The 14,635-nt window shown below is 41.6% G+C and overlaps 1 protein-coding gene across 2 annotated transcripts in view; it reads left to right on the forward strand.

Annotated features, from left to right (window-relative positions):
- The window catches only part of LOC128343421 (musculoskeletal embryonic nuclear protein 1), an 82,782-nt gene that overhangs the window by 64,084 nt on the left and 4,063 nt on the right, over positions 1 to 14,635 (forward strand). Inside the window, exons 8-10 of one of the 2 annotated variants that reach the window (XM_053292433.1) lie at positions 2,441 to 2,551; positions 6,930 to 6,941; positions 13,643 to 13,763. In XM_053292433.1, the coding sequence (XP_053148408.1) occupies positions 2,441 to 2,551; positions 6,930 to 6,941; positions 13,643 to 13,763 (244 nt within the window). Of the gene's footprint in view, positions 1 to 2,440; positions 2,552 to 6,929; positions 6,942 to 8,699; positions 8,936 to 13,642; positions 13,764 to 14,635 lie in introns of those variants that run through there. The other variant, XM_053292432.1, reaches the window with a different exon arrangement.

Genomic DNA, 14,635 nt, shown 5'->3' on the forward strand with positions numbered 1-14,635 from the left:
GAAGTACATTCCAAAGCCCTAGGGCAGCCACAGAGAAGGCCTGGCCTTGAGTTGCCACCAAACAAGTCGGCAGCAACCATAACCAGACCTCCCCAGATGATCTTAATAGGTGGCAGGGTTCATGACTAAGAAAGTGGTCTCTTAAGTACCCTGGACCTAAGCCATTCAGGGCTTTATAGGAAATGAACAGTACTTTGTATTTTGCTTGGAAACATATAGGCAGCCAGTACAATTCTTTCAGAATCGGCTCCTTATATGGTCCCTTCAGGTTGTCCCAGAGACCAACCTGGCTGCCATTAGAGATGGGCCTATAGTTGCCTACTTCTGAGGGGTCCAATGTAGGTTTTTTCAATTATGGTCTAATGATAGCCTCCTTATGACAAGGAGGCATCCTATCCTTCCTCAGAGAAGCATTAATTATGTTTACTAGACCCTCTCAGACAATCTGATTGTTTCGTAAAACAGGCCAACTTGGACAAGGGTCAAGAGAGCAGGTGGTAGGATGCACATTCTGAATCAGCTTGTCCACATCCTCGGGAGTCACAAGCTGAAAGTGATCAAGTCTGACCATGTAAGAGGAGTTGTTGGATACCTTCATAACAGCAGACTCTGCCCTAATTGTAGAATCCAGTTCTGCCCATATACAAGATATTTTGTCCGTGGGGAAAAGTCATTAAAATCATCACACCAGGTAGCTGATGGTTCTAAATTTGGATTCAGGGGGAGGGGGCTCATATTAGCCCTCTCACAACCCTAGACAACTCCACTGGACATGAACTTGCAGATGCAATGCGGGCAGAAAAGAATTGCTTCTTTGTCGCATGTATTGCCAGAGCATAGATCTACAGATATGCTCTATGTTGTTGTATTCGAGTAGAGTCTCTCCATTTGCTCTGTAATCTTCTACCTCGCTTCTTCTGCTCCCGTAATTCTTCCAAATAAAATGGGGCTAATTTTGAAGCAGGTTGGAGAGGACACTTGAGTGGTTATGTCTACTGCTCTTGTGAGTTTGTTATTCTAGGGATGTGTGAATCAATTCATGGTCAAATCAGTTCAACTTGGATCTGGTTGATTCGATCTCAAATCGAATCATACTTGGGGAATGACCAGATTTGAGGTTGAATCTAATCACTCTAGATTCAAGCTTGAATTGATTCAGCTATTTGAGTAGCTATTTTGTCCCTGCAATACTAGCCCTCCAAGATTCTCTGCCACTCTGGTTGGTTCCTGTGCACTGTCTCATGATTAGCTGGTGATCTTCCTTGCTTCTTGGTGTGGATTCTCGGTTTGAAATAACTTCTTCATATAATAAATAACTTCTTCAATAAATAAGTAGTATTCCCTATGAAGAAATTATTTCACAACCAAGAATCCACACTGTATGGAATCTAGGTTGTGAAATAACTTCTTAGGGAATGCTACCTATGAAGAAGTTATTTCAAACCGAGAATCTGCAACACATAAAAATTCCTAAAAATTCACCCCTTTGCCAAATTCCTTTGGTGGTTGGGTGTTAGTTGGAACCCATGGGGCTCTACCACCTAACCCACTTTGCCCTCAGCCCTTATAAATTAGGCTGAATCAAATCAAATTCAAATTGAATTGACCCCAGTTCCGCAGCCAGCAGATTCACACTTAAATCAAATCAGGCTGAATCGATTTGAACTTGAACTTAATTGCAAAAATTGATTCGTGCACATCCCTGTTTTATTCCAAATTTGCACCAGAGCATCAACAGAATGAGCAACCCTGTTCACAGTACTACAGGTGGAAATAAGAGTTTGTTCCAGGTATAGCTCAAATGGGTGAAATCTGGGCATTCTCTTTGTAAGCAGCTTTAATTTGTTCTATGAAAGGTACCGTATTTTATGGACTATAAGACTCACTTTTTTCCTCGAAAAATATCCGCCAAAATTCAGGAGCGTCTTATATGTTTTAACAGTTTACTATGTTAAAACTCTGAAAAACTGGATTAAAATTAAGGTGCGTCTTATAGTCCGTAGCGTCTTATAGTCCGTAAAATACGGTAAGCAGAACTCGTTATTTTCTTCTTCTGGAAGACACTTGGCTCCTGAAACTGGGAAAGGGTCCTAAGCATTTAGTCAAATTTCTTTAGTCAAATTTCTGTTCATGTCACTGCCAAGCTTCTTGTTGAAACTGTGTGGGGAAAGGCTATTTCTTAATATTTTCAAAGTCATCAGTTTGGCATCAGATGGCTGACTGTAGTATTTCTTGCTAAAATAGTGAGGTATGAAGTAATTCAAATGTTTGTGCTTTTTCAAGAGGTGCTAATGAAACACATGATTACAAGCCATAATCCTTTCTCATTTAGATATCAATATTCTTAAAGTATGTTTAGTTTGATTTGGAATATATTTCTGGGTAAGAGAGGAATCAAAAATAAATTCTGTCAAATCACATACCATAATTTTGTCTCTAGGTCCTAATTTCAGCAGATGATGAAATGGAAGAATCGGATGTTGAGGAGGATCTTCGGAGACTGACTATTTTAAAGTCTGTTAAGAAAAAGAAACATCGATTTGGTCTGCCTGTATGACAGATTCTGTGGCCTGTATAGTTGCAGGTTTCAAAACATAACTGTCCACAGTTCTCAGTGGATTTATACTTGAGCAGCAGTATGCCTATTGCCTGGAAACTGACTGAAGAAAAGGTCTGTAACAGAATGAAGGCAGCTGGAAAAGCTACCTGTTCAGTTGCACTATGGAAACACTGACCAAATATGCAAGAGTTCTTATGTGTGCAAAGTTTCTTGCCACTGAGGAGATCTGGATGTGATACTTCAGAAGATAACATAGAGCATCACCATTTCAGCTATGGCTCCCAAATGATACAATTCAAAATATTCTGGAAGAAACATTGGGATTGGCAAAATATGAATCAGTATGTGTTATGACAAAAACTGGCTTTTGCAACATATTCCTAGAGCAGGCTAGTTTTATGGAGCAGAATTACACACTGTAGTTTAATATTCTTAGGTATAAGTTTACTTCTTAAGGGTACCTATAAAACTAATAGGCTGGACAAACATTTTTTCCCTTCCAAATCTCATCTAACCTATTTGAATTTTTATATTTAAGTTATATTTTCATACTGGGATATTTAAGAATTATCTTTGTCAGAGAAAAAGATGCTGTTACTTTTTATGTCTGGTTAAGAAGGTCACAAGATTCACAGCAGAATTCTTATCCTTAGTGTATATTATCATGTAAAGGAGGATAATATGGTGACAAGGTAAAAAAATTGGCCAAGTGGCTACTACATCTACAGAGCTGTGCACTGGAGTGCTGCACAAGCCTGATTGAACCAAAAGGCTGTTGAATGGCAGCAATGCTTTGTGGATTACTTCTACAACATGGGTACTACTTTTTGTGTATGTGACCCTGTGCACTTTAGCATAAAAGCAACAAATATTTACAGTGGTTTCTTTTATATGTTAACTGAGCATTTAAGATATGTTAGTAATGTTAACTTAAGAACTGGCAAGTCTTCTGATCCCACATCTCAACTGTTCCAAAGCTGAAACAACATTCCTTTTTCTATAATTTGCTTGAAAAAATGACATGACATAGTTAGCCCTTTGTTACCAACAACTATGATTGCTGTTGTAACAGGAGTAGTAATTCTGTTCCTTCCTAAAGCATGCATTTGGAGAATTTTTGCTCATCCTCAATATGCTTCATTTGACTACCACAAAGTGCTCTAATCACTACTGCTCATTCCTCAATTTCCTCAGCGACCAAACTGACTCGACCTGTTTCATTTCACCTGGAATAAATTTGATATTTATATCAGTAATATAATGAGTGTTTTCATCCATTAATTCTAAGGTAGCTGCAGCTTTCATGGTCTGCAGTTGCTGAATACTTTCATACCTGATTTCACTGGAACATTTTATTTTGATGCTAGTTACTGTTTGGCAGTTTTCTAGTATTTAAATTTTCTGATATAACAAAGCAACAAAAGTGATTTCAGAAAAAATTGCTAATCTATAACTTACAGTATCTGAATATCAGATGTATTTCAAGCCTTAAAACATGTTCACTGGCAAGAGCTCAGAACTTTTCAAATATATATATATATATTTTTAGAGTTTTTCTATGCGTGGTTGATCTTAAATGTTGCTGTGGGTGGGACAAAGGGCCATTGGGCCTTACAAGATAAGCGTGCAAGACCTCCTTGCTGCTTTTTGCAGTTTTGGATAGCCATGGTTCTGGGACAAGCAAATGTTGCCTCTCTTATCTTGCTGCCCATAAAAGGCATTTTACTGGATCTTACAGTTCAGAGCAATGTACTGGCCAGTGTTTCGCACTGCAAAACATATTTGCAATACATTGTTACTTGTTGGTGTTCAGGTTAAAAACAAAGGGAAACCATGTTTATCTAACTGAAACTAGATAAAGATAGCGACATTGTTATGAGATAGGGAGATATCCCTGATCAATGTTGCCTCATAGCTTATATTTTCACTAATTTTTTGTCATTGTATGAATTACTGTTCTGTTAATTATTGTATAACCTAAGGCAGTCTCTGTTGCACAATTGTGAAATTCTGAATGTGCCGGATGGTAAATACAACTTTCACAACTTTGTCAATTCACATGGATACTAAAATGCTGAGACTAAGAATGGGAAAACTTTGAAGCTGTGAAACAAAGTTGGGATGAACACCTGCTATATGCTATTTTTCATTCTAATAGCACATAACTGATTACATTCAGAACTTTAATTGTATTCATTACTTCTGTGGCTTCAGTTATGTAAAATGTCTGTTTTGAACAGTATCGGGTGAGGGATGAGTGGGTAGGTGTGCTTTTAAAAAAAAACAACAACCCAAAGCCTTAATGGTGTTACTCTAATTTTAAACAGACCTCAAACTGACCATTTAACATGAAATAGCAGTACGCACCATAGAGCAGCTTAATTCAAGGATTAGAAGGAAGAATACTCTTTTTTCCCCTTCTAAATTCTGTATTATAAGAAGGTGTTTTTATATGCCTATAATGTCATGACAAAATCAAGCACTAATTGCCAGATACGTGAACACTTAAAATGTGCAGACATACATCTGGACAATGTACACTTTCAAGCAGAGTAAGATCAGGCCAAGGTCCATTTTGTACAGCATTCTGTTTCCAACAGCAGTGAGCCTGGTGCATCTAGACTGCTGCTCTGGCCCCGTAGAGGGGCTGTACCTCAGTGGTATGCAGAAGATCTCAGGCACCATTCCTGGGACTCCAGGTAGGACAGGGAAAGACTCTGCCTGAAATTCTGAGGAGTTGCTGTCTAATCAGTGTAGACAATACTAAACTAACTTAGACCAAAATGGTGGTCTTACCCTATTCTGTCCCTACACCTGGTATTTAGAGGTATACTGCTTCAGTACAAGGCAATCCCATATAGCTCTTGTGAACTAATAGCTGTTGATAGCACTATTCTCCTTAAACTTGTCTAATTTTTAAAAGACCTTCAAGCTAGTGGTCGTCATCGCACATTGTGGTAATAAATTTTGCTAGTTATACTTTGTGTAAAGAAGATAAAAGATGACTTGAATATAATTTTGCTCTGAAATCTCCTGAAAATTAAGCTATTCCATTTGCTTTGGTGCACTTCGTAGCTTTCCAAAAAGTGGGGGAAAGTAAACGGATTTGACCCCCAAATCAACTAAAATTACACAAAATAGTTGCTGTGTTCTGCCTTTAAAGAGTTCTGTAAGGAAGGAATACCTAGTGTTTCATTTTTTCTTAAGCTGAAGTGGATTGGGGTGAGTTGACATTGCAATGGTCTGAAGATGTCAGGGGAACTAAGCAAGATGTAAATTGTTGTTCAGATGTTGTGCTCACTTTATATCGGTCTGCTGGGTGTGCTTTAAAAAAAAAACCTGACTAATCTGATTCTAATGTGGCTATGATTCAGTGTTTTCTGCACTTAAAAATGTAGTACATTGCTGAATTTGATAGAGGAACTAGTATCTTCCCCTTGCCAAATAGATGAGATGCAGAAATAAAGTTGGCCAGGATTTGCCTCACAAGCTGTTCCATGATATCAGATGCCCAACATAATTGTTTTGGGAATCCTGTGATCATGATGCAGTCCTCACTTTCTGGATGTAATGTATTAATGTTTCCCTGAGTGTATTCAAGTGAAATTCTATATATTGATGTTGCTGACTTAATGTGTTAAGCTTCTCTTCAGGGAAAAGACCTCATACTCGTTGACTTGTGAATCAAACTACAACAATGCAAAGTTTTCCATAGACATTCCCTCCCAAGCTGTGCTTGGTTTCCAGATATGCCTTGCTAGAAAGGTATAGGGTGGGGAATGTTCAGCCTTAACATGTGTTTAAAAGCTGGGCTTCTGTGCCCCTTGTGTATTGCTAATTCAAGATTTGCCGCTTTTTCTACAAAAATGATAGTGAACATACACAGATCCTGCCACACCAGATCATGGGGGTTTGCAGCAATACATTGAACCTTTTAAAGTTTCCAGTTAAATGACTGAAAACTATTGTGGCTGACATCCAGACTACCAAAGGGGCTATGGAACGTGAGCTGCATGCCTGCTGTATAGGACCTAACATAGCTGCACAGTGCCCAGCACACAGAGAGGAGGGTCAGTTTCAAGGATCCAACCTTCCATTCCAAGTGGTCTCTGTCTGGTAGAAATATGTTCCTGAGGGTCACACAGTTCTTGGGGGACATACTTTCATGTGGCACAAAGCACTCCTGGGGGAAGGAGCAATGGGACTGTGCAACCCTCATGGACACATTTCTATCAGACACAGGGCACTTTGAAGGGAAGGGAGGATCCCTGAAATTTGCCCTCCCTACTACATGTTAGGTGCATAGCAGCTAGTCAGGAAGAATGGCACTGTGTGGACTATGCTCTCAGTTCTGCGCCCGCTTCAGTAGTCTGGATGTCAGGTGTGTTGTTTTTTTAAGGGATGTTCTTTGTAAGTACAGTAGGATTTTGTGTGGATGTTTGCAACTGACTTGAGAAATGGGGTTCAAAATAGATGAAAGCTGGCACCATGAGCATAAAAATGTGAAGCATTATGCTCTCTAGATCATATTGTTTAACTGATAATGTTATGTTAAAATGGAACAGATGCATTATGTTCCGAAATGATGGTTTACAATAAAGTTTGACTTAATATAAACATCACTTGCTACTTGTATTCAACACATGATCTGCATCCTAGCTTTATTTAGCATAATTTTAATTGGTGGTAGACTTCTTATAAAATGTTTGAATCAGTAGTGATCCAGGCATATTTGTGCATGAAGACAGATGTGCTTGTGCTTTGAAGCCCTAGAAATTCAGCTCAGTAAGGTTTTTTGTGTGTGTTTGCTTTTAGCATTAGATGAACTTATAGGACATTTCATAGCTTGTTTTATTTATAGTGAATCTCTGTTCTGCAGTCCAGTTCTTCCCTTAACCAAAGAAGAAAAACACTTCTTTCCTACAAGACTTAAGTAATCAAACTGAAGATAAGTGTTTTGATTTTCTATTCCTGGATTTGTAAACCTCAAGATACAGAACTTCCTTGGATGGTAAATGCTGTGATAGGGAGGATATTTACTGTAGAGATACAAAATGAAGGAGAGGTTTATTTTCCCCAGTATTTTCTTGTGGCAGGGGGAGATGAGGTTCTGCCAGACCTAGAGGACCATAGCCAGGATCCAAATAGGTGCCATGTAGACTCCCCCCCTCCCTTCAATGACTGTTTGCTGTGGTCTGGTGTTCAAATGCAGTTTGTCGTGTGAAATGATGAACATAAGAACAGCCCTGCTGGATCAGGCCCAAGGCCCATCTAGTCCAGCATCCTGTTTCACACAGTGGCTCACTAGATGCCTCCAAGAAGCCCACAGGCAAGAGCTGAGAGCATGCCCTCTCTCCTGCTGTTACTCCCCCTGCAACTGTTATTCAGAGGCATCTTGCCTCTGTGGCTGGAGGTAGCCAAAACCCTCAAACTAATAGCCATTTATAGACCTGTCTTCCATGAATTTATCTAACCCCCTCTTAAAGCCATCCAGGTGTTTAGCTGTCACCACATCTTGTGGCAGAGTGCTACTTTTTGACAAATGGAAGCCCAAAGCTATGCTGTTTTAATTGTGAGAACTAAGCTTAAATGTTAGCAAACATGTCCATATTTCCTGAATACAGGAATGTCGGGGGAGCACTTGCTTAGGAATGCTTAAGCTGTACCTACCAATTCTCCCTGCAAAGGTCCCTTGTTTAGCTGTACCGACCACTGCAAGGCATACTTTGTGTGTTGGAGCCCAGCTGAGGGTGGGGGCAGCTTGGAAGAGGAATTGAAGGGGAGAATGTGCAGGTGCGGGGGAAGATTGAGCATGCCCTCCCACTTGCAGCTTCTACCCCCCCCCCCCCCACAAGTGCCTGCCTCAGTCAACAGTAGTATTATGAGGGGAAATTTGGGAGAGCCATTTTTCCTTCATTACATCTAGATATGTCCTAAGTTCCACTTCATTTGAATGAAATCTTCTATATATGAATGCTTAGCTCTGCCTTAATGGAGCATCTGCAACAAAGCATTGCCCTTTAAAGCTATAAATAGTGCCTCAAAGGGTCCCCCTGGAACAAGTACTTGTTCAAGCAGAGCAGACAAGACTTCCACATAGTTCTGCTGGCCCAGCTGTTTGCTCTTGTCACTTGTGTGGTTCTTCTAGCTCCGTTCAGTAAATGCTATAAAGTTCAGTCACGGCTAAGAATAAACCCCTCAACAAGAAGGCTGTGTCAACCCCAAACACTCCAGCAACTGAATTGGGAAGATGACCCGGGATAATGACCTCACTCAAGAGTCTATATAAGTTAGAATAAGCAAGTTACCTCAGTGTTTGGGTATCAACCAAGGGAGACTACTCGTTTCTGTGCAAGTGCTGCAACTATGTCACAGGTATGAACCTTTTTGCTATTTACTAGGATATTGCTTTATAGTGTGTGTGTGTGTGTGTGTGTGTGTGCGCGCGCGCGCACTCACGCTCCTTACAGCTCTGTTGGCTTTATAGTTAGTTGCTAACCAAATAAATATTTTTGCTAACTACTTCTAATTTTAGTCATTTGTGCTGTGAGGTGTGAGTAGACACTGCACACAGTTCAGCAGTGGATCTGTTTTATGAAAAACTAACTTGCCAGTTCTAAACAAGAACAAATATTTTGGGCTTACAAAAATGTAGACTAGCTCTTTTTTCCTCCCCATCCCCTTTGCTTCCCCACTCTAGTATCAATGAGTACATTTAAGGATATAGTCCAGCTGTGCATGCAGAATGGTAAAAAATGCCACTAAAGCACCTTTCTGTTGCTTGTGCTTCATATTTCTCAAATGTATATTCTGTACTGAATACAAAGTAAAAGTCTTTACTAGAGAGCAGAAAGTCCTGCTAATTTCTAAAAGAACAAAATTTGTTGAGGCAAATTGTTCACAATATTTAGGTTAGGTAACCAAATAAAAGTTCCACATTCTCTCCACCAATCATGCATCTTGCTGAATTGTCTTAACAAGGGCTTAGCATTTCAAGTTGCCTTGACTGAATGCAGAGAACTTTCATCATATGAGATATGAGTAAAAATTGGACAAAAGGAAAACTTGGTGCAGGATATGCATGGCGGTTTTTCAGAAGCCACTTGAAGAGGCCGAGTAGAAGAATTTGGTTCTGCTTAGTTTCAAAGTAAATCATGGCTGAAGGCAATATTGAGGCTATTATAAACAAGCACTTTTTCCCGTGACAGTTCCAGATAAATTGTAGGATGGATTGAAACATAGCAATGGATTCTGGCTAAATCCTTGCTCGTGACTAAATTTGTCACACCAGTAATATTGGGAATTAATGCTGCTCTTTGGCATGAGTCATCTTATGGTTCTGATGCGAGCAGATCTGTATAGTGAATGTTGACTCCTTTGCTAGGTAACACTGGTGTCTTGAGGAAGAAGAGCTAGGACTAGGTCTGTAAGTGACTTCAAATTATTTAGTGGTTTATAATATGGCGAGCCATTCCTGTCGAGTGGCATGCCATGCCATTGGGAAGATTCCCTATGTAAACATCCAGGTGTTAGGTGATCTGCAGAACATTAATACATCCATAGCGTTGACTTGATTCTACAGTCATAGTTTGCCATGGGAGGACAGCTGAACAGTAGAAGGCTTTTAAAGTAGCCTCCAGGCTCCATATAGCTACTTAAGAGTGTAGACAGACTCGGCTGTAGTGTGAAAGCAGCTGCTCCCAGTCCAACTTTGAGGACCTCAATAGGACTTCCTCCTTTTATGGCTATAAAGTAGATTAACAGAACTGCTCCCCACTGACAAGAGCCAGTTTCTGGGGAAATGGAATTTTTCCTTTGCAGTCTTGATGTTCTTTGGCTTGCTATGTGGTGTTGTTTTCCCCCCAGGGGTCTGAAATATTTGTTCCCACAGTAAACGGATAGCAAGCAATTCCCATGCATTCTTAAAATACATAGAAATTGCTATTCCTACTGTTCTTTGCTGCTGTTGGACTCGTAGAGCAATCATACTTACTGTAACCTCTAAAGCGCTTAAGAGTTATTCTGCAAAATATTTAATGTACGGGTGGCCCTCGTTACCTGCAATCTTGCAGATCTCAGTTTTGCGCATCTGTGTTTGGGTCTTAGAGACCCAGTTCCTCAATTTGCAGTTACAAAATAGGCAAAATTTGCCTATATGCGGTTCCAGACTTCTGATGTCATTTCTGGCTGCCATTTTGCAGCACTTAGCCATTTTGTGGTTCTTTTCCTCAAAAACATTTTTTTAAAAGAATGTTTGCTAAAATTAACAAAACTTTGGAAGATTTGTGGGGTTGGGCGGGATGGGGGTGGTGGCTTGCTGGAGGCCTGGAGAGCAAAGTACTGTGCTTCATTTCTTTCTGCTTTTTTTGGCTCCTTTTTAGCTTAAGAAACCTAACCCCTGGATTCCCATAGGGGTAAGGTTTCATTATAGGTGTGGTTTCCATATTCACATCTATAGGTGAGAACAGAACCCCTGTGAAAATGAGGGCCATCTGTATTGTATATGAGATTTTGTGTCCATGCCAACATGAAGGGGAGGGGGGCCATAACTCAGGGAGAGAGCACACACTTTGCACATGCACAAGGGACCAGATTCAGTCCTCAAATTTTCCAGTTACATGATCTCGGGTAGCAACAGCTAGGAGAAACCACTGCCTAAGATCTGGAAGAGCTGCTCACAATCAACAATACTAGGTCGCATTCACACCACACCATACCAGCAGTAAATGTGGCTGAGGTTTCAAATCGTAATCTCCAAATCGTGCCGCAGATGTTCACCAAACCACAATGTTCTCAAACTCCAGTTGTAGAAGAGGGGAGCCCCTCCCTTCTGCTCGGCCTCCAAGGCAGATCCCAGCAAGCTACATGGCCAGACAGTGGCCAAAGCATCACCATGATCCTGAAGTGGGCATTTTCAAAGTGCTCCACCCGCCCTTGGCATGGAAAGGGTGTTTAAACCCATTTAAATGTCCTCCAATACCATGCCATGGCAGTGCTGCTTCTGCCAGTGATGGCACAGCCCCCCCCATCTAGCCCTGTACCCCCACAAGTAGTCCCACACAAACACGAATTCTTGGGGGGGCTGGTTCCCAGGTGTTGGTTCCAGTTGCTTTAATTAAGGGAGGAGAGGGGAACATGGAGAATTCCTTGGAGGGGATATATATATGAGGGAGGGCAAAAGATGCTGTGGGCTATATCCCACCATAATCTTGGATGATGTCGTGAGTGGTGACCCTGGCAAAGCAGTGCATGCAGACCCCTCTGAAACCCACTGTCTGGCAGCTTGCTGCCAAGCGGGCTAGCTCTCTCATGTCTACTGGGGAGACCCATGCAGCTGTAGTAGGGTTTTTTTGGGGGGGGGCTATACTCTGGGGATGATTTAAAAGGCAGCCCCCAGCAGGGATTCCCAGTCACTTTGTCCTTGCTGGACATATGATTACACACCCAGGCATTCACCAGCTGCCTTTGGCAGTGTGGAGGTTTGGGTGGAAGGACGCTTTGTCCCAGCCCTCAGACACCGTGAGTGCACGGTGCATTGTGGGGGTCCCCACAGAGATGGACAGGCACTTGACACTGCTACAGCGCCAGCTGCAAGCAGCCAGTACTAACAGATGGGGGGGGGGAATGGGCTAAGGGAGCACTCTCTCCCTTAACTCCATTTAGAGACAGGCTCCCACAGGTGGCTTTGCTGCTGCGGTGGCACCAGCAGCCACTTATCCCCACATACCCTGCTTAGGTGCCTTAGCCTGTACTTGGCTGCACAAGAGAACAGCTTCCCAGACTGACTGACTGACTTTCAGCATGAAAGATATAGAATAGATGTTACAGGGTTTTTTCATTACATGGTGATATGTTGGTGGAAATGCTTAGACAAGGTGCTAGATGCACGTAGCCCTTCTCACCTTGCCATGGGTCATCCTACTCTACCATTGATTAAGTCTTGGTTCAGGCTTTGAAGAAGCCTGTATAGATAGATAGGGTGGCTTCTCATGATCATCTGCAAGTAGGTACAAAGTAAGTACAAGGGAACTGGAGACACCTGGGGAGTGTGTGTGATCCCGTCAGGTATGTCATCTGAAGCCACCCATGTGCTCAGTTACCTACCGCTGCCTGAGATTCTACTGATAATCTCCACCCAATTTCAAATCTAGGTGGGTGAAGATTCTTGGTAGAGGCTCAGGTGGAGATCAACTTTAACCAACAAGACCAGCAGGAACACACACTTTAGGAATCTCTAGTTTCCTCATACTCTGTACCTACTTATGGGTGATTGTGAGAAGCTGCCCATGGTATGACTGATTTGTGGATCAACACCTCCACTTCTTTAACTCTTTTGGCTGTTCAATTTTAAGACCAGAGACCCATCAGATTCCTCCCCATTACCATGCATCCATACCCGGGAAGTGATCCTGAGAGCAAACACAGTATCAGGGTAGAAATCTTAGTATGCATAACAGCTTCCACATATCCTTAACATCTTTTCCTCCCTTCCTTTACTGCTCTCTCTCTCTTCAAATGCAGATTTTTGTTCCTTAGGGCAGAGATCTGTCTTAGTGATTATACTGCTTGAAAGCACTATTGATCACAATCCAGTCACTGAAGATGGTTAACACTTAATTTCCAAAGCAAGAAGGCAGATTGGTTGGTTATGCCCTGCTGTTCAATATTTTAGATTTTTCCTTCTAGGCATGCAGCAAATGCAGAAGGTCCTTTTATCCTACTGTAGTCCTTCTGCCTAACATTTCTAGACACAAGAGGAATACATGACTACAGGACATTAAACACGGTATGCATAGCTGTCTGGATGCATGTCATCAAGTAACTAGATGGAATATATATAGACAGGCCATAGGGTTGCTGGCTCTGACTGAAGCTATTCTTGGAGATTTATTTCCTCAACATGCCCCCCAGTATTTTTCACATAATGTTAAAATTCAACCGGACTGCTTTCAGTAGCTTCCTGGAGACTGATGCCGATTCCTGGCCAGTCTTGGAGAACTGATAGTCTTAGCTGGCCCATTCGATGAAATGCAGCTATGAGCTGACATTACTGTTTCTTATAGTACAAACATTTCTTTTTAGCCAGCTCCTGTGAAAAAGAAGCGTCCTCCAGTGAAAGAGGAAGACCTCAAAGGAGCTCGAGGAAACCTCAGTAGCAACCAGGAAATCAAATCCAAAACCTACCAAGTCATGAAGCAGTGTGGTAAGTGGCGGCGGGGGGAGGGGGGGGAGATGATAGCCAGTCTAGAAGTAAAACCTTTAGCTGAGAGCTGTGAGAATTGGTGCCTGAGTGCAAGGATTCATGGAACAATCTTTTATAGAACAGATTATCTGGCATACCATGCTAAGCGATATGAGGAGCAAGGGTGTGTGATGGGGGGGGGAGAGATATTAAAAAGGCTGGCTTGCAAGTCCAATTGCTGTAATACAAGAGTAGCATCATGGGAAGTTGGATATTTTACCTGAGCTACATGGGAGTGGCCATAACAGGAACAAAATTCCTAATTTTCTATAGTCAGTGTTATAAGCTGTTCTGGATACAGGCAGTACTGCCAAGAGCTTATCTTGTGACACACGGTTTTAAAAATCATTCCTGTTTTGTATCATTCCTGTTCCAAGCAAACGGTTTGAAACCTGTGAATGTTTAGGCTCAATAAGATAGCAAGAGAGACAGAATGTAAGTTGCACTGAGTATTGCTTGGATTTCGAATCGAATTTTAGTGTTGGGAGGGACATTGGAGGTCTTCCAGTCTACTACCTGGCTCAATGTAGGTGTAGCGAATAGTGGATTTAAGCCCAGCCTTTGTCTCAGAGCAAGCCCATGTGGGGGAAAGAAAAATGCTGATTCATTCCCTCCATGTTTGCTCAACAAAGCCAAAAACTTAAAACTTAACTGTTTCTTGGTAGATATATCGCTGCCACCGCACCCACTTTTTAACAGAGTTTAATCCCTCCCTGGTGTGGACGAAATTCCAGGGAAAACTCTTCTCTTTGCTAATGGAAAAATACAAAAACCCCTCCACGTGCAGCCTACACGTGAAGCGAACACTTGGTAGTGATTTGCTGAGCAATTAA

The sequence above is a fragment of the Hemicordylus capensis genome, chromosome 2 (genome assembly GCF_027244095.1).
Source record: "Hemicordylus capensis ecotype Gifberg chromosome 2, rHemCap1.1.pri, whole genome shotgun sequence".
NCBI classification, from domain to species: domain Eukaryota; kingdom Metazoa; phylum Chordata; class Lepidosauria; order Squamata; family Cordylidae; genus Hemicordylus; species Hemicordylus capensis.